Source organism: Arvicanthis niloticus, chromosome 20, assembly GCF_011762505.2.
Source record: "Arvicanthis niloticus isolate mArvNil1 chromosome 20, mArvNil1.pat.X, whole genome shotgun sequence".
Classification (NCBI taxonomy): Eukaryota; Metazoa; Chordata; class Mammalia; order Rodentia; family Muridae; genus Arvicanthis; species Arvicanthis niloticus.
In genome coordinates, this window is record NC_047677.1 from 45522291 (window position 1) to 45545091 (window position 22801).

Consider the following 22801-nt stretch of genomic DNA (forward strand, 5'->3'; position numbering starts at 1 on the left):
CCCTGCACAAAAGCCAGCGTCTCTCCTTAGACCCGTGGGCACTGTTGAGAAACACAAGTCTTCAGTCCGTTCAGTCCCTTGCCTGTGAGTGGCGAGGGGGGCACGGTCAGCTGACAACATACACTCAGAGCTCAGAGTCCTAACATTTAACAGTCCCTGGCTTCCCGCTCTGCTTGAAGAACGGTATTTTTTCAACCATATTTTATCTTGGTGCGCGTGCGCATGTGTGTGGTCATCACATAGTGCACAGAGGTCAGAGGACAACTTGCAGAAGCTGCTTCTCTCCTAATATGTAGATCCTCTTGGACTCAAATCCTCACTCGGACCTGGCAGCAGGCACCTTTACCCACTGGGCCATCCCACCTGCCCAAGAACTGTCTTTGTTGTAGCTTATATGAACATCAAGGGGTATTTAGAGACAGACAGACAGACAGAGACAGAGGCTGGTGGAGACCTTGGAGTACAGGGTCAGAAAAGCTAGGCTGTAAAGGCTAAGTGGCCAGAGTTAACATATATAAAATGATAGCCTCCACACCTCGCGCACAGTAGGCACTCAGATTATTTTAGATGAGGCTTATCAGGAATGCTAAGCTTTTACAACAATGGATGCAGAAGGTGTGCCAAAGAGCAAGGAGTGGAATTATGCCCAGCAGACTCTCAACTGCGGCATGCAGTATTCATGCGTGCTCACACGAACGGGGTAGGAGTGGGGGTGTGTGAAACAAAATACATCGCCAGCTCACTGTGCCTTTAATAAAGAGGGAACAAAAGATTTGTTTTCTTTAAGTTTTGCTGTACTTTTAAAAACTGCCACAAGAAGCATAATTTTTATACCATCCCCAAATGTGCATGGTTTCTTGGGGTGGGGGGAGGGGGTACACATTGACTGCAGCTCCTTTTATCACCCAAAATGACTTAGGACTTTGTAAAACAACAGTAACCTTGTGGAAACAAAGAAGTCTGACACCACATAAAAATCCAATTGGGAGATCACATTTTAAAAAAAAAAAAAAACCTTCCAAGAAATATAATTTCTCCTACTTAAGAATTATGCAGTGGTTCTGGGTTGGCCATATGCATTATTTAAATTGAGTCAGGCCCTAAGTCTTCATCCAGAGACCTCTTCTTGTATCTGGTTACATTTCTAGGCTCTTCCAGGCTGCTGTACAGACCTCCAGCTCAGTCCTGCCTGCACTACTCTCGGTTCCTCCAGGGGCATGCACGCAGCTTGCCTTCAAAGCTTACAAGTCGCAAACGCTGTGCTGCCAAGCCTCTCCGGGTCTAGGCCCTGGGCACAGCTCTTTCCTCACGAGCAGGCGCATGGTTCTACTAACCCACCCTTGGCAACAGCTTCCTCAGCGTGAGGCGGGGGGTGTTGGGGTGTTCAGACAAGACCACCCCCAATCCCACGTGTTTCCCAAAGGGAAACACAGAGCTCTGTAATTTTTTTACCTTTATTAAAAATTTTTAAATTTATCTTTTCATTTTATACGTATGAGTGTTTTGCTTATATGTATATACGTGCACCATGTATGTGCCTAGTGCCCACAGTCGCAAAAAAAAAAAAAAAAAAAAGGATAGAATCCTTTAGAACTTGAGTTATGGAGGACCGTGAGTCACCGTGTGGGTGTTGGGACTTGAACCCGCATCCTCTGCAAGAGCAACAATGCAAAGTAAAAATGCTTCCAATGGCTGAGCCACCTCTCTAGCCTTCATTTACCCTCATTCGATGGGCATTTTGCCTGCATGCAGAGCTGTGCACCACATGGATTCCCTGGGACTGTAGTTACAGTTGTAAGCTGTCACCTGGGGGTTGAGACTTGATTCAGGGTCCTCTGAACCAGCAGCCAGTTCGAGCAACTGCTGCACCATCTCTCCAGGGCACTCTTTTCATCTCTAGCGGGTGTGTACGTGTCCTTCCACCCTGCTTGGGGTGGGGTGTCTCTCAGTCCTCGCTGCATATCCCAGGTTGGGTGGCCAGCGAGCTTATGGGTGACTCTGTCTGCTTTCCCCTCCGACAGAAGGTGTGCTGGGGTTATAGACGCTTGCCACCATGCTTACACGGCCTTATATGTGGGTTCTGGACCTGCTCAGTCATCCAGCCAGGCGGATACTTCTTTAAAGTGTAATAATTTTTGTCATTTTTATTATTAGTTTGTGATAGTGTTTGGCTACTCAGTAAAGGTTACCCTCAAACCTGCAATCCTCCTGCCTCTGCACACCCCAAGAGCTGGGATTACAGATGTGTGCCACTGTGTCCAGCCTTCTAATAAATCTTGGGGGTCTTTTTCAACCTGGGCACTTAGCACTCCAGAACACTGTTAGCAGGACTGGCAACTCACTGAGCAGAGCAACCAAGACACGGTGTTCCCGAAAACAGTGGGGCAGAGCTGTCCTTCCAAGACCCCGTAGCCTGTGCTGCCTCACTCAGGCAGAGCAGCACCTGGTGAAGGGCCCGCCCTGGAGCCAGGCCGCAGAGCCCAGTCCTGGCTGTGCCTCTCACTGGCTCTGTCCTTCTGGATGATCACCACCCTCTGTCCCTCAGTTCATCTGTTAACAGGCACTACCACCAGGACAGTGTCAGGGGACACTGTAAGGGTGACGATGAGACGTGCTAGCATCATCTCCAAACCTTCAGCTGTGCCAGAATCAGAGACTAGAGATAAAGTGAACCCTGTTTGGGAGCCGCAAGTCGGGGGGGGCTATAATCAGCCATGTACCCTTGGCATTCACAGATGGCGAGGGGGGGGGCTAGCTCACTGCACTTCCTGGGGGGTGGGGAGTGGGATAGCTCACTGTACTTCCTGGGGCTGGGGCGTGCATAGCTTTCTCTGCCTGCTGGGAGGACAGTTCACATACTCCACAACTGAGCTGAGCGCATGGGCAAAAAGCAGCAGAGAGGCAGGCGCGGGCTCTGAAGGGCTTCATTCAGCATAAACAATCTGTTCAGAAGGATCGTTAACCGTCCACTTGAGGAAACTCCACACATAATTGAAGCTCGACAGGAAAGCATGCCAGCCCCTCTGTCCCAGGCGAGGGCCTCATCTTTGGTTGTCATGATGAGTGTGTGGCAGCCAGGACTGACTGCAGGGAGTGAGTCTAAGGGTTTTTTTATGGCTACTTTAAGAGGCAATGCATCCAAAAGGGAGAAACCAAAAAGCTGTTTATGAAAACAAAATTGCCCACTCTGGGCTTGGGGAGAACATGGCTATTGATTAGCTGATAAGAATGCACTGGGGTGCTGGCTCCAGTCAACAGCTGATTCTGCTCAGAACTTTTAAGAGTCCTGGGCCCCAGAGCAATCAGTGGAACATGAGCCTCGGCAAACAGTCTGGGAGCTCCGAGGAGAACCAGTTTCGCTCAGAGCCCCAGGCACTTCCCAAAGGGCCTATGAGGTCCCAGGGCAGCTTCTGTGAGCTGACACTCCAAGCCATCAGCGACAGAAAGCCTCAGGGCTTCCCAGAGCCTCCAGTGGTCATCCCCCCCTCTCCGCCCCCTTCTGCCCTGAAATGAGACTCAGGAGAATCCCTTGCATAAGCTGAGCATGGTACAGGCACAGCTTTATCAAAGGTAGGTGAATCTCTGTCAGTTTGGGGCCAGCCTCATGGTCTACACTGCAAGTTCCAGAACAGTCAGGGCTACAGAGTGAGACCCTGTCTCAAGAAAAAAAAAGCAAGCAAGCAAGCAAGAAAAGAGAACCCCTTGCCTAGTATTTCCTGATCACAGAGGTACCCTGGGCTGGGGAGGTGTCGCTCGCACAAGGTACAGCACCTGCCGGGCATGAGCACTGGAGTTTGGATCCCAGCAGACATGCAGGTCAGACTCTCAAGGACCAGAATCTCTAATCCCGGCACTGGCTGGCGGACACTGGGACTTCTCAAGCCCAGCCAATGGGTTGTCCAGCCCAGCTGAATAGTTGAGCTTTAGGTCCAGTAAGAGACCCCCGATCCACCGTCTCCCAAAAAAATCAGAAGCCATTGAAGTCAGCCAATGCCATTGTCTGTCCTCTATGTGTATATGCACAAACACATGTACATATAGTATACACACATGTACATATACTATACATACATGTACATATCTATATACACATGTACATATACTATACACACATGTATATATCTATACACACATGTACATATCTATACACACATGTACATATACTATATACACATGTATATATATATGTGTGTGTGTATATATATTATACACAAACTAGGAAAAAAATGACCATATATTTAAAGAACTGAATAAGAACATGGTTTTGTTTTGAGACAGAGTCTCACTATGTTACCCAAGTTGACTTTGACTTCCTGAACTCAAATAATCCTCCTGCCTCAACCCTCCAAGGAATGAAGACTACAGGTCTGTACTGCTGGCTTCCTGTGCCCAGTTCCAGGTGGTTGGAAGGTCATGTAAACACTGCCAGAGTTAGTCACCTGACATTCTCATGCCAGGACTTGGTGACAACAGACAAGACCATGAGGACAGAAACCTTCAGCATGTGCAGAAAAGGTGGAGGGATCATATGGCTACAGCTAGGAACCTAGAGCCTGACATGGAGACTGGTTCTCTGAAAGGCAGGGAGAGAAAGCCAGTCTCAGGCTTTCCTGGACACGATCCTGCTGGCCACAGAGGCTCCTTCACACTGGGCCTGTCAATCAAAATGCTGACTCTTAGCTCAGAAACACACAAAAGGTGTGGCTTCGCAGTGTAGGGTAGCTTAGGCATATAGAAATAACAATAGCCTGATTACAATTAAATATAGAAACCTATATACCTGGGCTGGAGAGATGGCTCAGCGGTTGAGAGCGCTGGCTGCTCTCGAAGAGGACCTGAGTGTGGTACCCAGCACACACATGGAATGGTTCACAACTGCCCGCAACCCCAGTTCCAGGAGATCAAATGGCATTTTCTGGCCTCTATAGGGACCTACATGCACGCGCATACACCCTCCCCCAATACTGGGGTACTGGAGAGATGACGCAGTGGCTAAGGGTGCATGCTACTCTTGCAGAGGGCATCACACCAGGCAGCTCACAACTGTCTGTAACCCCAGCTCTAGGGGATCTACCCCTCTAGGATCCACAGGTAACTACACTCATGTGTACACACAAACACTGAGAAACATACACATATACATACACACACACATACATACACACACACACATACACACACAGACACACACACACACACATATACACACACATACAGACACACACACACACATACACACACACACATACACACACAGACACACACATACATACATATACACACATACATACATACATATATAAATACATACTTACAAATAAAATTAAATCTTAAAAAAAAAAAAAAAAAAAAAAAAAAAAAGCCAACAACCCTCCGTGTTTTCTCCACTATCCTGAGGCTCTAGTGCCACTATTCAGCAAAGATCACTATACGGTTGACCTTTGGCTACTGGATGGGGGACCCTAGATCATGGGACTCAGGGTAACATAACTTTCTAAGGCTTTCTAAAGGTTGCCACAGAGACGGGTGGCGTTCACTGCTTGGAGAGAAGGCTAGGTCTGGAGCTACACCTGCCCTTGGGGCGCTCACCCACTAATTGTCAGGAAATCCAGCAGTGGGGCTCTCCAGGGAGCACTCACATAAATGATGCCACTCAGCTCATCCCTCCAGCTGTCTTTACACACTGCGGGTGATGGGCGGACCTCACATGCTCCCTGCCTGCCTGTCACACCTGAGGCTGCCCGCTACCAGGAGAAGCTCAGTCCCAAGCGGGCACTTGCCAGAAGTTCCGGTGTTAGTGCCGCTCCTAATTCCTGTACTGACTAAGGGGAGTAGAACTCTTCCCGTGACTCCACTAAGGTAAAGTTTAGCACCAGACAGATGAATCCGGTGTGGAGCTGAGCCTTGAGGTGCCGTGAATCTCTGTCTCGCTTCCGCAGTGTTTGGAAAGAACGGACCTGGGGACTCTTATTAGCTTCCTGCCACCTTACAGTCTGTGCAGCCACAGCGTCTGGGACCATCTCTCTGAGGACCAGCACCATCTCTTTGCAGTCAGCTATGACCTCCCTGATTTGTCAGAATTACTCCACTGAGGTAGAAGCAGTGAAATAGAAGAGTGAGCCACTCCCGAGGCGGCAGTGAACCACCTGGCCCACTGGCACCTGCAGCTCTCCTGCACACCCCTCTCTAAGCCATTCTGACAGGAATGGTGTGGCTCGGGAGGGTATGGGTCACACTGTTTCCGAATATCTGAGGAGAAGCCCGACCGGGCCAAGCATCTTGAACTGCACACTGAGGCTGGGTGTTCTTCCAGGATGTTTAGAAGCCGTTTCAGGAAGAGTGTGTGTGTGTGTGTTTGTGTGTGTGTGTGTGGGGGGGACCCAGGAGATCATGAAAGCTGTCTTAACAGTGGAGAAGAACCTGGGCCTCTCACATCTTCAAACTAACCCCTCCTCTCATCTTAGAAACAACTTCCTGGATAAGGAGGTGAAGTTCACCAGAATGGGCAACCACCTGAGCAACGTCCACAGGCTGCCCAGGAAAGGCCAACAGGTGTACCCTGGCGTGCCCCAGCCATCTCTGGGGCGGTACCTCCTCTAACAACCCCCCTCTTAAGCATGACTAGGTGGTCTCCTGGCCTTCCAAGAAGCTCCCTGCTTTGCTCTGCACTGGCCGGCCTCAGGACCTCACAAGGCAGCTTTGTAACCACCCTGGAGCCGCTTCCAAGACTTGGACCAAGTAAAGATGAAACTTGTTTGGTTGTTTGTTTGTTGTTTTTCAAGATAGGGATTCTCTGTGTGTAACCCTGGCTATCCTGGACTTGCTTTGTAGACCAGGCTGGCCTGGAACTCACAGAGATTCGCCTGCTTCTGCCTCCCAACTGCTGAGACTAAAGGCGTGTGCACTTTGCAGATCACACCCAGCAAAAATAAAGCTTAAACAAACAAACAAACAAACAAACAGAACTCAGTGTAGATGGGGCCCTTGTAGGGCAGGGAGGAGGGGACGGAGTGGGGACCCAGAGGGAACAAGAGGGCTTCGGGAGGGCTGGAGATGCTCTGAGTGCTCCTGTGGGCGCTGGGGGTGTATGGGCCTGGGCGACAGGCAGATGCATCCACGTGTGTCAAAGAAATCAACATAAACTTCATATTTAAAGAAGCAAACAAAAGGGCCAGCGAGATGGCTCAGCCTATAGAGGCACTTAATGTGTGTGAGCCTGGGAACTGAGCTTGAGCCCCAGAACACTTGTAAAGGATTAGGAAAAGCCTATTCCATTTGGCGTCTGTCTGTCTGTCTGTCTGTCTGTCTCTCTCTCTCTCTCTCTCTCTCTCTCTCTCTCTCTCTCTCTCTCTCACACACACACACACACACACACACACACACAAAAAAAAAAAAAAAAAAACATGAAATGAAAGAAGAGTTTGAACAAGACGACCCGGGATCAGTGTCTTGAGGCAACGCCGAGCATGCCATTGCTGTGGAGGGCCCTCCAGTCCCACCTCTGGTCTCCACACCAGCTGGCCAGGGCGGGGCAGGATGCACAGGCAGAGTCAGAGAGGAAAACAGAGGTGACACTTCCTCAGAACTGGCCACATGAGAGGGAGCATCAGCCACGTGGGCAGGGTAGAGTGGGGTAGTGGTGAGAGCAGCGTCCACGGCACTGGGGGATACGGAGCTAGCACAATTTCTCTTCCTCAGGGCTCTGCTCAGAATCTCCCCACTGCTCTATTCAAAACCCACTTCCTGGCAGGCATGGCGGTGCATGCCTTTAGCCTCGGCATTTGGCAGGCACAGGGAAGTGGACCTTTTGAGTTCTGGGCCAGCCTTGTCTATACAGTGAGTTCCAAGACAGCCAAAGTACACAGTGAGACTTTGTTTCAAAAGGGATTTTTAAAACAAACAACAACGAAAACCCTGCTTCTTGGGCCAGAGAGATGGCGGACCAGCAGGTAAGGCTGGATGCCAAGCCGGACGACATCAATTCCTGAGTTCAATCCCGGGCATACAGAGGGAGACAACCAACTCTCAGGAGCCATCCTCCGCTTGCTTGCTATATATGCACGAACCCTGCCATCCACAGAACCTGGCCCGCACAGCCGGGCCAGTAATGCCTTTTCTCAAGGGAGTACATGCTTCTCCACAGAAAGAGCACACTGCTAGCAAGCTGGGCACCTCCTGCAGAGCACCGCATCTCTTTCTGCCTTGGCACCACCAAACGCTGTAGCAAGGCAGAGCTTGCTCTTCTCGGAGCTCACCACTGTCTTCACAGAGGCAATGGTGTCCTGCAGTCTGGACTCAGGAGCCATCAGAAACAAAGTAACTTTACTTAGGAAGCACCCAGCCATCTGGCCTCTGAACGCACCCAGCCGTGAATATTCTGTCATCACAACGCAAAACAGACCATGACAACACTTTGCAAAAACTAATAAGTACTTTCCCACCCCTTTCAAGTTAGCATCTGTCCCTCCCAACCATACACATAAATAAATATGGTTTCTTTTCCCCCCAGGTCAACTTTATTAGCATCTAAGAGAAAAACAGAGGCAGACTGCAAGTCCCGGTGGCTTCCAGGAGAAAGGAGGTGAAGAGGAAGAGAGAGCTATTCTGTTTGTGGTGGAGTCTGACAACCAGCCTCATGGCAAAAGGAGAGGGGGCTTCAGGGGAGGACCGGAGAACCCCAGCCACAAGGCTTTCAAAAGCTAGGAGGAGGGCTTTTCTGAAGGTATAGTGTCCACACAGCAAACTGCACAGACACACACAGTTCTGGTATGTGTCTCGTCCCCACATCTGTGGTTAACAACAGTGAAGCTGGGGCGTTGAGGAGGGGGAAGGGGCACTTCCTCCTCACCCACTGCCCAGTCAGGAGAGCTCCTTCATCTAGGTGGACACTACAAGGGGCCCTGGGTCCTGACCTCCAGGGCTACAGAGGCTTGGCTCACTTTGGGCCCATGTGAATGCACTCATACAACACGCGCTTTCCCTGTAGCTGACACATGGTTGCATGCACCAGTAGCATGTTCCTTGCGGCCAGTACTGCCCCACGGCATGAACAGCTATGAGGCCAGTGCAGTGGTTTCCAGCTTTTATGTGTGAGCCTCTTGTTCTGTCTTGTTGGGCTCTTAAGTTTTGAATGTCTGAGAGGGGAAGGCAGGATTTTCAAGGTCCCCTCTCCCGAGTCCCTCAGCTTACATCTCCAGACTTCAGAGATGACTTGACACCTGCGCACAACATCAGAGATGGGGTGCACTGAGCCCCAGTGGCCACGACTGGCACAGCCCCATGAGCTTCCGAGCAGCCTGTGCACAAACCATGGGATAGGGGTCTCATTCTTCTATGTATGTGTGGATGCCACTACGGAGGCCTGGGAGGAGGGGACAATCTTCAGATAGTCTCTGGCTTCTAGACATGAGTCAGCTGGAGGACAACTTGGCTACGGCACAGCTAAGTTCCAGAAGGACTTGATGGGATGGTATGCCTGGGGCTTAAGGAGGGCTTCCAGGAAAAAGGCTTCTCAGGAAGGAGTCACTGGGGGTGGGGGGTGGGGGGGGTGGGAGGGGGAGATAGAGCACGGTAATGCTTTAGGCTTAAAACGCCATCCCAGCATCCCTCGGGAAGGGTACCCGGCACCAAGCACGATTATCTGAATTTGATTCTTAGAACCTATGTGGTGCAAAGAGATAACTGACTCCTGCAAACTGTCCTCTGCTACACACACACACACACACACACACACATACACACACACACATATGCACACACACACACACACACACACACATACACACACACACACACACATTCATATACAAATACACAGATGCACGTGCACACACGCATATACTCAATACAAGCATGTGTACATACATGTACTCATGTGTGCACAAACGCGTACACAAGTGTACACACATGCACACACAAATAAATAGTAAATGTTTTAATTATTATTCATTATTTTAATAAAATATTTTATTTTTAATAAATTTAATGATGGATAGTAATGAAATTAATTTTATTTTAATAAAATATAATTTGAATAAATTATTAAAGTGTAATATTTTACTTAAAATATTAAAAATTACAGCTGCTGAGGTGAGGGAGAGGCAAGGAGCAGAACTCACAGAGCCTCAGCTATCCAGCTGGAGAACCTGGGTATTGCAGCAGGTGACTGACAGATGCTACGCAAAGGGTCCTGGGACAGGAACCGCAGGGCCAAACCTCATGTGAGTAGCAGGGTGAAGCCAATAGAGTAAGACAGAAAAGCCAGCTCTGCCAGCCTGGTGCTCTAGGCTTACCCACGTCAGTCTCGGGGGATGGCAGGGAAGAATGAGATCTGGGAGACCGTTATGGAGCTGCGTATGGGGCTCGGGGACAATTGTGACTGCCTGGATATGGGGGAGTGACAAGGTGGATCTGAACTCTCAGCATTTCTGAGCTCAGGGACAGGCACCGTGGAGGCTGAGCTTCAGGGAGGAGCTCCCTTTTCAGTCTGAGGAGTCCGAGAGGAGTGACTGACAACTGCCTGCAAGTAACTCTTCCCCATTTCCCACTCGGAAAGAAGGCAGCTCCAGGGCTGTAAATTGGCAAGAGATCTTCCCAGGCTCAGCCCTGAGTGTGTCCGTGATGCCAGGCTCAGAGACCAACAGTCACACACAGCTCTGGGAGCAGCTTTCAACAGAGGGAGCATGCACAGGCCTGGGGCTAAGCTCACCACACAGCATGAGGATCAGAGCTGGGATCCCCAGGACCCGTGACAATGCTGGGTAGTTGCAGCGGCTCTCCTGTGATTCCAGCCTCAGACGGAGGAAACTGGCAGTCCTAGAGAAGCTGCAGTAGCCACATGAGCGAGCCCAGGTCTGATGAGGCTCTACCCGGTTCAATAAAGTGCAGGGGCGACCAAGAACGATCCTCAACATCAGCCTCGGGCTCCACATGCAAGTGCACACCCCCCACACACACACAACCACACCCCCAGACACCCCACACACAACCACACACAAGTACATCCACTTGTATACACACATGCCCACAGACAGACAGACAGACACACACACACACACACACACACACACGCACCCCTTCCTGCCTTTTCTCCTCCATGCTGGCTGGAGTGCTGTAGATACAATGAGACAAATCTGTGTGGTCCATGAGAAGGAAACCACATGCTGAGGATGGCAAGACAAGATGGACAGGTCTGGGAACCCTGGTGTCTGAGAAAAGCAGCTTTTGATCCACAGACTACTTATCTGTGGGAGACACAGGCTCTTCTGTCTTACTTAGAGCATTGTCACATGTAGAGAAGCCAGGCCTGATCGCCTCTGCATATCCAGGGAGTGATGGTCCCACAGGAACGGGCAGGAGTCAGAGGTCTGCCCTGCTTCATGTGAAGGAAAAGAAGTGAAGTTACCGTTTATTTTGCTGGGAAGAAGCTGCTTCTGAAGGCAGGCCATGTTGGGCTGGCAAGATGGCTCAGTAGGTAGAGAGCTCTTGCTGCCGACCCTGACAACATAAGTTCGATCCCCAGAACCCACGTGGTAGAAGGAGAGAGCTGCCTCCCATAAGTTATCCTCTGACCTCCACAGACTTGTGGTATGCACACACAGACTTACAGAATAAATAACCAAAACCATTAACTAATAGGCTGTGTCTCGAACCTGGTCTTCCACTTGAGTTTCTACACACCTCCACTGAGCTGAAGCGTGCTTACTTGGTTCAGAGACACTGGCAGCACTGTGCAGGACCAAAAGCTCCTGGCAATGAGTCTAGGGCACACCACAGCCTCAGGGGCGACCCTCCAGGACTGTACACTGGGCCTGGCTCAGCTGGCTTATCTTCAGAAGCTGCTGGCCTCCTCCGTAGACACAGCTTGGGGCCAGGCTGGCTGTGGGCAGGGTCTCTACCAACTCCAAAAGGATCGAGTACTGAGTTTGCTGTTTTCAACTCTTGTGCGGCAAACGTGACAGAGCACAGAGCAAGCTTGGGTGCTAATTGGCTAAGTGACAAAAGCTGGAGGGGGCCAGTGACTTGGCTCAGTAGTAAAAGTGACGGCCACCAAGCCTGGTGACCTGAGTTCAAACCCTGAGACACACAGAGTAGGTGAAAACCAAGTCCTACTAATATCCTATCACACACGCACACACACACTCACGCATATGCACACACATGCACACAGACACGCACATACACTCACACATATGCACACACAGACACACATGGACACACACGCACACACACTCACTCATACGTGCACACAGACACACACACGCACATACACACACAAGTGTTTTTTAAAAAGAGGTAAAGAGAAAGAATGTGAAGTTTATATATGCTGATGAAATAATCTGCTTGTTAACTGGAATAGAAATTTTAGATCTCAATTCCTGACATTCAAGAAAATGAATTATTAATAAATCTGTGTGTGTGTGTGTGTGTTCTTCCAGAGGGCCCAGCACCCACACTGTGGCTTACAACCGTCTATAACTCCAGTTCCAGGAGATCTAACACCCTGCTCTGGGCTCCACAGGTACCAGGTACACACATGTTGGACTGATATACATATAGGCACAGCAAAGACCTATATACAGAAAATAAAGACATTTTTGAGAAAAGAGAGGCATGTATTTAAAGTAGAAGATAAACAACAACTGGATAGCCAGATGTTTCCATGGTTAAGAGCACTTACTGCTCTTGCAGAGGACCAGGGTCAACACTCACCCTGGGCTGCTGAGGAGCACCTGTAACTCTGGCACCACGGTGTCTGCTGCCCTCTTTCTAGCCTTTGAGGGCACCTGCATTCACATGGTACACACAGTCAAGCAGGCACGTGCACATACGTAGTCAGTTTTAAAAGGTTTTAAAGAAGAATAGTTAAGGGCCACAGAGCTACACCGCCTACTTTGACACAGAGGACTCTGCGTCCAGTGCACCAGACGGTCAAGGACAAGGCGCTAAGTCCAGCCATTATCAAGTCACTTGAAGAGCAAAGGTACTTCGCTCAGAAGATCTACCTTTGAGTTTGGAATGTTCACTAAGCCACTCACCCTTGGATCCTGTAACCTGTGACTTCTGCCTTACAGAGCTGCTGGCTCTGAGAGCCGCATGTAACTGGTAAGAAGCTTTAATTAGGGTGTGGTTGAATTTCTGGCTTCCTTCCAATGTTCTTTTTTGTCGGTTTGGGAGTTTTTACTTGTTTGTGTGTGTGATCCTTTGAGACAGGTTTTCATTATGCAGTCCAGGCTAGAACTAACAATCCCCGTGCCTCATATGGGATTGTAAGTATGTGCCAGCTGGTACTTCTTCATATTGCATTCCTACATGAGCCTCTGTGCACGTGACAATAGGAACTGCACTGTGACCCTCTAAGTACAGCGACTGAGGAAACCCACAAGGACAACCAGACTCCTTGGCTCCTGTAAGACTCTGCTTGCCTTAGCTGCAGGCAGAGGCTGGACCATGGGGAAGCCTCAGCCACTCTCAAAGGTCACTTTCAACAATGACAAGAGCCAGCAGGGTCAGGACAGACGGTAGGGACAGACAGGGTCCCAGAGTGCCTTCTGGCCCAGTCCATCCGCTCACATCCTCTGAATGGCCACACCTACTCCTGAGATCCTGCAGGATGCAGGTATGAACCTCAGATGCCAGCATCGCACACAGGCACTGGGCCTGAGACATGTTTAGAGAGAGAATTTTAAATAATCCAATCAAACCATCAAGCTATGTGCTTGTGTGCCCGTGTGTGCCCGTGTGTGCCCGTGTGGCTGGTCTTGTAAAGAAGCAGCTCTTTGATCATCTCAAGAGATAATCTCCAGGCTTCCTCAGCTGCCCAGGCAGTTCTGAGTAGAACAAAGGGTCTACCTGTCTCTTTTTAGCAAGCCCCCAGTGGTCCACACGGGAAAACACAAACAGACGGTGGACAGGAAAGGGACAGCATGTTCAACGTGGTACTGGAGCTTCTTACCCACATATTCCGAGAGGAAGACGACAAAGAACGGAGTGACCAGGTCATTGATTCCCTGGACATACCCACTGGCGGGGTGTCGGATGGCCCAGATAAAGAGAATTCGTTCAAAGATCTAGGAAGACGAGAAGGAAAGAGGAGGTATGTGTTAATCTCGGGGTACACTTCTTCCCCTACTTACCCACTTACCACTTACCTTAGGATGAGGGCAAAGTTTTAGGAAGACTCAAAACTGCTGTGGGTCAAAGGAGGAGGCATGGAGAGAGCTCGGAACACGGGAGCCCTCTATCTTTTTAGTATCTAATGACCATGACATCAGACAGGAAACAGACAGGGGTGGGAATTACGGACTCAGCCATTTCTGTATCTCTGGGAGCGAGGCACTGTACACGCCAGCGCTGGTGTCTTTTTCTAAATCTCCATCGGTCTCTACAGGGCTTAGAGAGGAAGCACCACTCTCCCCACTGAGAAGGGAAGAGGTCAAGATTCCGTTCTGAGGTTTGGAGAGATGGCTCAGTGGCCAAGATCCCAGCACCCGCACAGTGGCCCACAACTGTCAGCAACTCCAGGGAATCCCACGCCCTCTTCTGACCTCCAAAGGCAGCAGACGGGCACAAGGTACACACAAATGCATTCAGGCAAAATACTCATATATTTAAAATAAAATCTACAAAAAAAAAAAAAAAATCAAGACTGTCTGGTTCTGTCTAACTAGGACTGGTGACAATCTAGTCTTGTAAGAAGTCCCTTTGTGCATCAGGATGCAACCACATATCTGCTGGGGAAAGTCTGGTGAGACAGATCAGCAGCTAGGGACTCACCGCTAAGCCGGGCAGCCTGAGCTGGAGCCCTGAGACCCATATGGTGAGAGGAGAAAAGTCCTGACAGCCTGTCCTTGGCTCCTCTCACATGCAGGGCATGCACACGGCCTCCCAAAAGAAATGAACACAATATACTTCTGCAGTCGGGGTCGGGACAGAGAAACCCATCAGCCCAGACCCATGACAGAACCTTTGAAGGTTCCGTATATCAATTAAGGTAAGTCTGAGGCCCTGGTGGTCCCTTACTGAGCCCTGCCCCATCCCATTTGGCAGTTGCCTGTGCTCTCCCTTTATCTGGGCTCTCCCTTCATCTTCTCTCAACCCAACGACATGCTCACTGGCTCTGTCCTGGTGGCCATGACCTCCAGCCCGAGAACTTCTGGAGAATGGTGCCTCTGTGACACACACAGGAGGGACAGCAGAGATCATGGTGACAACAGACAGATAAGCCAAGGTATCAGATGGTCTCCATAGCACGCCCCGCCCCAGCCAGTCCTGGAGACAAGGACTCCCAAGGAGAATGAGAGGAAGGAAATGTCAGACAGATTTTGAAGATGGCTATCGAGGGTAGGGACGATGTAAGACACTCGGAGGGAAGGCTGTCTGTGAGCCCCTCTCAGAGTCTGGGAAGCACCCTGAAGTCAGCTGGCCTCGCTGTTTCCAAAAGAGCTGCTGCGTGTCCTCTGTGGAGGAGGTGGGGTGTCTGTGTTTTACTAAAGGCTATAAAGAGAATCCTCTTCTGCTAAATGACCTCTTTCTTCCTCAAAAGTGTAGCCCCAGGCTAGACCTACTGTGTTCTGAGAAAAAAAAAATCACAAAAATTCCCAACCCTACTGTTTCCTTGCTTCTGTTACCTGGTGTGAAACGCTTGTCTAGCATGCACAAGGCTCTGGGGTTGATCTCAGTGGCTCAAAAAACAAAGAACTGTCTCCAGACTGGCCTTTCGGAAGGACTCACAAGGGCACCTTCTACTCCAGAGTCTCAGCCTTGGTGACTGTGTTTCACATGGCCATCTGCACGGAGGCTGCCCATTCAGTGCTCGGAGAGTGGAGAGTGGACAGTGCCTCTTCAGCAGGCTCGAAAGGTGCCAGACACTCACAAAGACAAGCAGCCTGGCTGCCAGGAGAACATAGGCTCTGCACTACGGGAAAGGTCTGTGATAACCTTCCTGTGGGGATAACAGGATAAATCTGAAGGGTTTCCCAGGCCCATCTCCTCCACTAAAGGAAACGCTCAAGCATGTATCAGGTCTGCAAGCTGTTGAGTGTTGGGTGGTGGTGGGTTAGACCTCTGCAAGCCTTGCAGTATTGGGGGAGAGGGGTTAGTTCTCTGCAAGTCTTGTAGTATTGGGGTGCTGGTGGGTTAGTTCTCTGTGTGTCCATTTGCTTAAAATGACAACAGCCCAGTACACACAGGTGATGCAGGCAAAACTGAAGAGAATAAAGTGTGTGTGTGTTCCCATCTCTGTGTCCAGGCTCTGCTAATCGGAGACACGTGATGAGAGCCGGGTGCAGGAGAAAAGCAAGGGTATGAGCACAGAAAGGTGGAGTGAGGAAAGGGCGGGGCTGAGCGAGCAGCAGAGGCTGAATGGGAGGAAGGAAAGGAATGTATTCTCAACTTTCCCTGTGCTGTCTCTTATGGGTGGGATGACGGTGTCACCAACACAATCTTCCCTGTGGTGTTGAAAGTTATGATAGATCCCAGCAGGAGGCATCTATTCGTAAATGGATCTATGAATATTGTCCAAAGCCGCAGAACGTATTCTCCCCACTGTTCCTCTCCATCATAGAGAGGACTGAAAGACCATTCAAAAGCGCTGACATTCCACATCACGACTGCAGCAGAGCTGCACAAGTCAAGCTAACGGGCCTACTGGAAGCTTCCACGTGCGTCATTAGCTTGTGGTTTTACAATATCACTACCAGTGTCACTCCTGGATTTAGTTCCAAAAGAATTGAAAGCAGGGTCTACAACATATTCACACAACCATGCTGCACGGCATAGTCCCCACAGCCAGGAGGGATAAGCAACTGCATGTCCCTAGTTTTCATTTGGTGGAACATTAGCAACGATAATGGAAGACTTATAAAATCGAGGAGAGGGGTAGGAAGGTGGCAGAGGGGATGCCTCAGTGGGTAATGGTACCTGTCTGACAAGACTGGTGACCACAGGACCCACACAGTGGAAGGAGAAAGCCAACACACACACACACACACACACACACACACACACACGCGCGCGCCCCACAGCATGCCCTCCAAAATAGAAATAAATCAATGTAATAAAACATCTTGGGGCTGGAGAGATGGCTCAGCGGTTAAGAGGTCAGAGGTCCTGAGTTCAATTCCTAGCAACCACATGATGGCTCATAACCATCTATAATGGGACCTGATGCCCTCTTCTGGTGTGTCTGAGTATAGCAACAGTGTACTCATACATAAAAAAAACAAATAAATAAATCTTAAATAAAATAAATAAATAAAAACATCTTAATGAAGGGACTTCTGATACTGTGATTTTTTTTTTCCTGAGACAGGGTTTCTCTGTGTAGCCCTGGCTGTCCTGGAACTAACTCTGTAGACCAGGCTGGCCTCGAACTCAGAAATCCGCCTGCCTCTGCCTCCCAAGTGCTGGGATTAAAGGCGTGCGCCACCACCGCCCGGCTTGATACTGTGAATTAAGCCAGACACAAAATGACAAATACTATATAAGCCTACTTATCTGAGGTATTTAGGGTGTTCACGGCCACAAGGAAACAGTAGAGAGGTGGTGGCAGGGAAGGGGGTTGTATTTATGGGCACTAAATGTAGGTGTGGGAAAAGGAAGTTTCTGGAAGCAGAGGAAGGCAGTGTTCACAGAAACTCAAATGCATGTAGGCCACTAGCCAGGAGCATCACCCCTCACTGTTCATAAACCCAGGAAGGGCAGGGCAAACTCATGCTACAGATATCTATCACAGTTAAAACAAAATCACCACCCCAGCTTTAAAAAGTAGAAGCAGCCCAGGAACTGGAATTTGAAGATGGGGACTCTTTCTGCATCAAGTCTCAGGCAAAGCACGACCTGGTGCACAGGACAGAGGAAAAGGCGTGAGGAAGTACTCTGTCCCAAGGTGCCCACCTGTGGACATGGGTGCCACTGGGCCCAGCAGGAGGAGGGGCGGATACCGAGGAACCCACTCACCTCCTGGACGAGCGGCTGCTGGAACAAGGGAATGAGAGGGTTGGTCCTTGGAATGTCAATGTGAATCTGAAAAACAGAAGCCACAGCCAAGATGTAAGCCAGAGTGACTAAGGCAGCACACTCGGAGGAACGCTTAGAGCACAGCTTAGCTTTAAAAGGACAGACAGACAGAATAGTGACAAAGCCCAGCTAGACCCGCCCGGGAAGGGTAGGTACCCACGTTAGCCACAGCCCAGAGAGGAAATGCCCACAAATAAGCCACCTAATCAATCAGACAGGAATCTCTCTCCCAAGGTAACTCTCCTCCTCCTGTGAGGCTGCCAACAGACATTTCTGCGGGCCAAGGGTACCAGATGGCCACTGCAGCAGCCATGGACACACACTGAGGCCGCAGTCCAGAGGGTTACGGGCATTCCCAAAGTCTCCACTTTTTGCCTTTACTGTAGGCCCCATGGTCCTTAATCCTCAGAGGACAGTCTGTGGCCAAACAGCATTGTTACCAGGGATCGTGTTAGAAGAGTGAGCTTCACCTCAACAAGACCTGCACCTATTGGTAACCCAAGGCATGGGTGGGGGCGTGTGTGCGTGTGTGTGTGTGTGTATGTACACATGTGTATATGTATGCAGTGTGTACAGTGCATACATGTGTGTACATGTATGTACATATGTGTATGTCTATATATGTATCTATATATGTATACATGTGTATATGCATGCAATGTGTGCAATGCACATGTGTGTACATGTATGTACATACGTGTATGTTTATATATGTATCTGTATATGTGTGTACATGTATGTACACTTAAGTATGTGTGGGTGATTTGTACATACATGAAACATGAGAAGTAACACCGCTGACCCCCACTGAAACCCACACCTATCTAAGGAGATTGGTGGCACCTGTAACCCCAGCAATCAGGAAACTGAGGCAAGTTCAAAATCAGCCTGACCTACATAACGAGTTCCAGTCTGAGTTCCAGAGGAAAACCCTGTCCCAGGGGAAAACATAAAATCAATCAGGAGCTGGCTCAGCCGCTAAGAGTACAGTTCTTCCTGAAGACCCAAGTTTGGTTTTCAGATTCACATCACAGTTTACAAGTCTCCTGCTCCAGTTCCAAGGATCCAATACACCTCGGGCACCTGAATTCACACACTCACACACATACATGCACATACACACACACACTTACATGCCCACCTGCATGCACGCATGTACATCCATGGTAAGTTCTATTTTTTTAAAATGCAAAGTCAAGGCTGCCAAATGAAAAGAGGAAGGGGAGCCTCAGAACACATAGGACATGTCGCTGCACCAGAGGCCGCAGGAGCAGAGCCACAGATGCCACACCTGTCTGTAGGTGTCCTGGTGGTGCTCCTCATTCCGAGAGTCATAATACTGTTCAATGAAGCCAAAGTACTCCTCCCGCTTCCGCTGCAGGGTCAGCTTCCGCCGCTCGGTGTTTGCTGGGAGATAGCCCTAAAGACAACAGTGCCCGTGTGAGGGAGAGCATACGTGTGAGGGAGAGCATACACGTGTGTACTTCACTTCAGCCTGAGTAGTCGCTTGGAAACCATCAAGGCATGAAAGAGAACTGCCAAGAGGACAAGCAGGTTTTCTTTTGGTGCAGCCCCCACCCCGGCCCTTGCGCTCACCCTCTTCTGGATAGTGGAGCCCAGGTGGGCAGATGAGGCGAGCCAGCTTCCTGGGCCTGCTTACTGCCTGGGTCCCATACTCAGAGCTGACACTACTGCGCAGTAACCAGAAGTCAACGGGAGGGAGCTGGACCCAAGTCACAGCCTCCAAGGGAATCACCAGGATCTGGAGACTCCTGTGACACTTCCTGGTACGGATTACACATTCTTTTCCAGGGTGACACTGGGAAACGTCAGCTCAGCAAGCTGAATGGAGCCTGTGATTTAGCACAGAACTCCGGCGGCCTGGATGCCATTCTTCCTCCTGAACCTCCTGCTCCCTTTGTGCTCGCCTAATGCATTCTGAGCAGCATCTGAACTCAGGAGGAGTGGCGGGGGCACTGACGCACGGCTGTGAGACCAGGGGACAGTGACAAAATGCCCTTCCTCTCAAAGGTGTTTGTGTAGTGTACTCCTTAGTGGGCAGCTGGAGAACTGGCGGGGTGGGGGTGGGGGGGGCATGGAGAGGGGGCTGTTGCTGGATCTGGGGCACGCAAATGGCAGCTGGCCCTGGGCTGGCACACAGGCCTCTGAAAATCCTTACTAGATGAGTGAGCAGAGCTCAGAGGCTCAGAATCAAGCATCCCAAAGCAGGAGCCGTATGACGCTGAGTGTGGGAAACTGAGAGCAGCCTGCTTCTGAGAGGCCCACGGCCTGACTCTTCTCACGAAGCTGGGAAACATATTTCAAAATGCTGTCAGGAGTGTTGGTGGTTGCTCAAAGCCAGTGCTGGTATCCTCCTGTCCTGCTAAGTCCCTCCCCCAGTCAAGGAAGTGACATTGTGACCACAGGAGCAGTTCCTGGCCTTCTCCACACATGGCTGTAGGAATACACTCACCTGCAGATGTGGGAATAAACTCTCAAGGACCTGTCTTTTTGGACACAGCCCAGCAGCTGTGCCAGGCAGTAGGACTAGAGGAGTCTATGGCATCAGACCAACCTTGGCAGGCAGAGGGCTGTGTGAGGCCCACACTTCTCCTCATGGGGGTTGGAACTCACCGAGAGTAGTCTCCAGGTCACTGGTCGAACTTCCCTGGGAACACCTGGCCAGCTCCACTTCCTCAGCTCATCTACACACAGGAGACAACCTCACTGCATCAGGTCCTTCCGCAAGGGCCCCAAACCAACTTGGCCAGGTGCCTCCTATGACCAAATATGATTCCTACCACCACTAATGACTAAGACAAGCCAGGAAAGGTTCCATGCCACAGCCCCCAGCAGCAGGGTACCAAGGGCTCAGAGAAGCTGTGTGTGTATATGAGGAATCGTGGGGCTGTCCTGGTCTAGTGCCCTGAGAGGAATGTGTCATAGGTTTTTCAGGTTAGAGTCCAAGGCTGCTGGGGCACTGTGTACTATTCAGTTCCTGAGAAACCGGGGTGCTCCCTCAGGCGGCAAAGCCGCCTGTGTTTCTCTGCATTCCCTAGAAGTCAGTGAAGCATACACAAGTCTGACAGGACCATTGGCCTTAGACGTTAATCTTGTGTGCTCTGTAGAGCTTGCAAATGTCATTGTATCCTGGCAACTACCATTGTATTCTGTTTCCGATAAGTGTATAAAGTCTGATCCCTTGCAAGAAACTTGGTACAGCTCAGTCTTGCTGTGTTCCCTCCAACCTGACCTGGTCAAGATTCATTTCTCAGAGGCCCTATCAGGTAACCTTGGCCCAATAAGTAAATCTGGTGTGTACAGGCGTGCACTTCTGAGAGAACTCCTGGAGACAGCAGAGGCCAAGCTGGAACAGGTACCCCACAGTCTGCAGGCCCTGTTCACCCTGGCCCCTAATCTCCGAGAACAGACTTCTGTCTAAATACTGTGCATCGCTGCGCCGGCACCTGACTAGGAGCGGGTAGAAGTAAAAGAAGTTAAGACAGTAGCCGCGCCGGGCTCTGAGAACCACAGTCTCCACAGCACCACCCTGCCCAGCGCCCTGGGGAACGCACCTAAGTCCGTGTTGTGGCTGGAAAGCAGCTGGCGGAACTTTTCCAGGCGGGTTTTCTCCCGGACTGTCATTGGAGGAGCCCCAGAAGCATTCTGGTCTGAGATCCTGGCGACAAGGGGGATGATGGGCCGCAGAGGGAGAGACTGCTGTTTGTGGAGTGGGTTTCTCAGGCACGTGTCACCTGAAGGGATTTGAAAAGAGCAAGAACTATGTAGGAAGGTCACAGGTTAGACACCCTAGGGTCTGCTCAGGCTGGGCAGGGCCTGAGCCTGAGCCTGAGCCTCCTGAGGCTCCAACTGAGGAACAGTGAGAGCATGAAGCCCCGCGGGGCTCTGCTCCCACACACAGGGACTGCACATGCACCACAGAGGACAGCTACGGCCAGTTGACCCTAGATGTTGCCGTGACTTCTAAGAATGGTGCTGAGCCAAGGAAGATGAAGCTCTTTCTATCCTATCCTGGATCTTAAGCTACCCTAGCCTGGTGAATGCAGTAGCCACAGAGCCAGGCACAACCTTAGCCTGCACTTGGCCCACAGGAGCCCTTCAAGGCATGCAGGAAGCTCTGGCTTCAGGAAGCCTGGTGCTGAGGAGCTGACTCCTCTGTTCCACATTCCTCAATGAAATGTAGCGGCTTTGAATTGTGCTGTTACAACCAAAACAGTGGAACAACAGGCGCTGGACTCTGTTCCCCTGCAGATGGTCTAAACCAGCTGGCACTTGCCATGTAGAAGGGGCCGTACTGGCCATTTCAGCATGCACTCTCCCATGAACCCTTATAACACCTGCTAAGAATTTTTAACTACTTTACAGAAGAACAAAGCCAGCCTGGAAGCTGAGGAACTGGGGCAGTAGAGGTGGTGCCTGGGCTGTCTGACTCTGGCACCCTTCAGAAGGAACTGCCACAAAGAAAACTGTTTCAGGGACTGCCCTCCTAGGGCTGGGTCACATTCCTCAATACCTGGGCCTTAAGATGAAAATATCAAACACTGAACAGGAACCAGCCAGCACTGCAGAAGCTTGTGACAGCTGCCATAAGGCACCTGGCTGGGCGACCTACGATGATAACTGGGGCCGAGAAACTGCAGAACACACGCAGTAAAGCTTGGGCAGATGGGACCTCCAGCATTGGCTGTTTACAGGCAGATGCACACAGAGGGAACCTCCACAGGGGGACACGTGGGGGCCCAGCTACACAGGACAGCCTGCA

The 22801-nt window shown here is 50.4% G+C and overlaps 1 protein-coding gene across 1 annotated transcript in view; it reads right to left on the reverse strand.

Annotated features, from left to right (window-relative positions):
- Window positions 1-22801, reverse strand: part of Tbc1d22b (TBC1 domain family member 22B) — a 50660-nt gene that overhangs the window by 9227 nt on the left and 18632 nt on the right. The window contains 5 exon segments of the mRNA XM_034524659.2: window positions 13955-14069; window positions 17959-18024; window positions 19310-19438; window positions 20653-20723; window positions 21594-21773. Coding sequence (XP_034380550.1) covers window positions 13955-14069; window positions 17959-18024; window positions 19310-19438; window positions 20653-20723; window positions 21594-21773 — 561 coding nt within the window.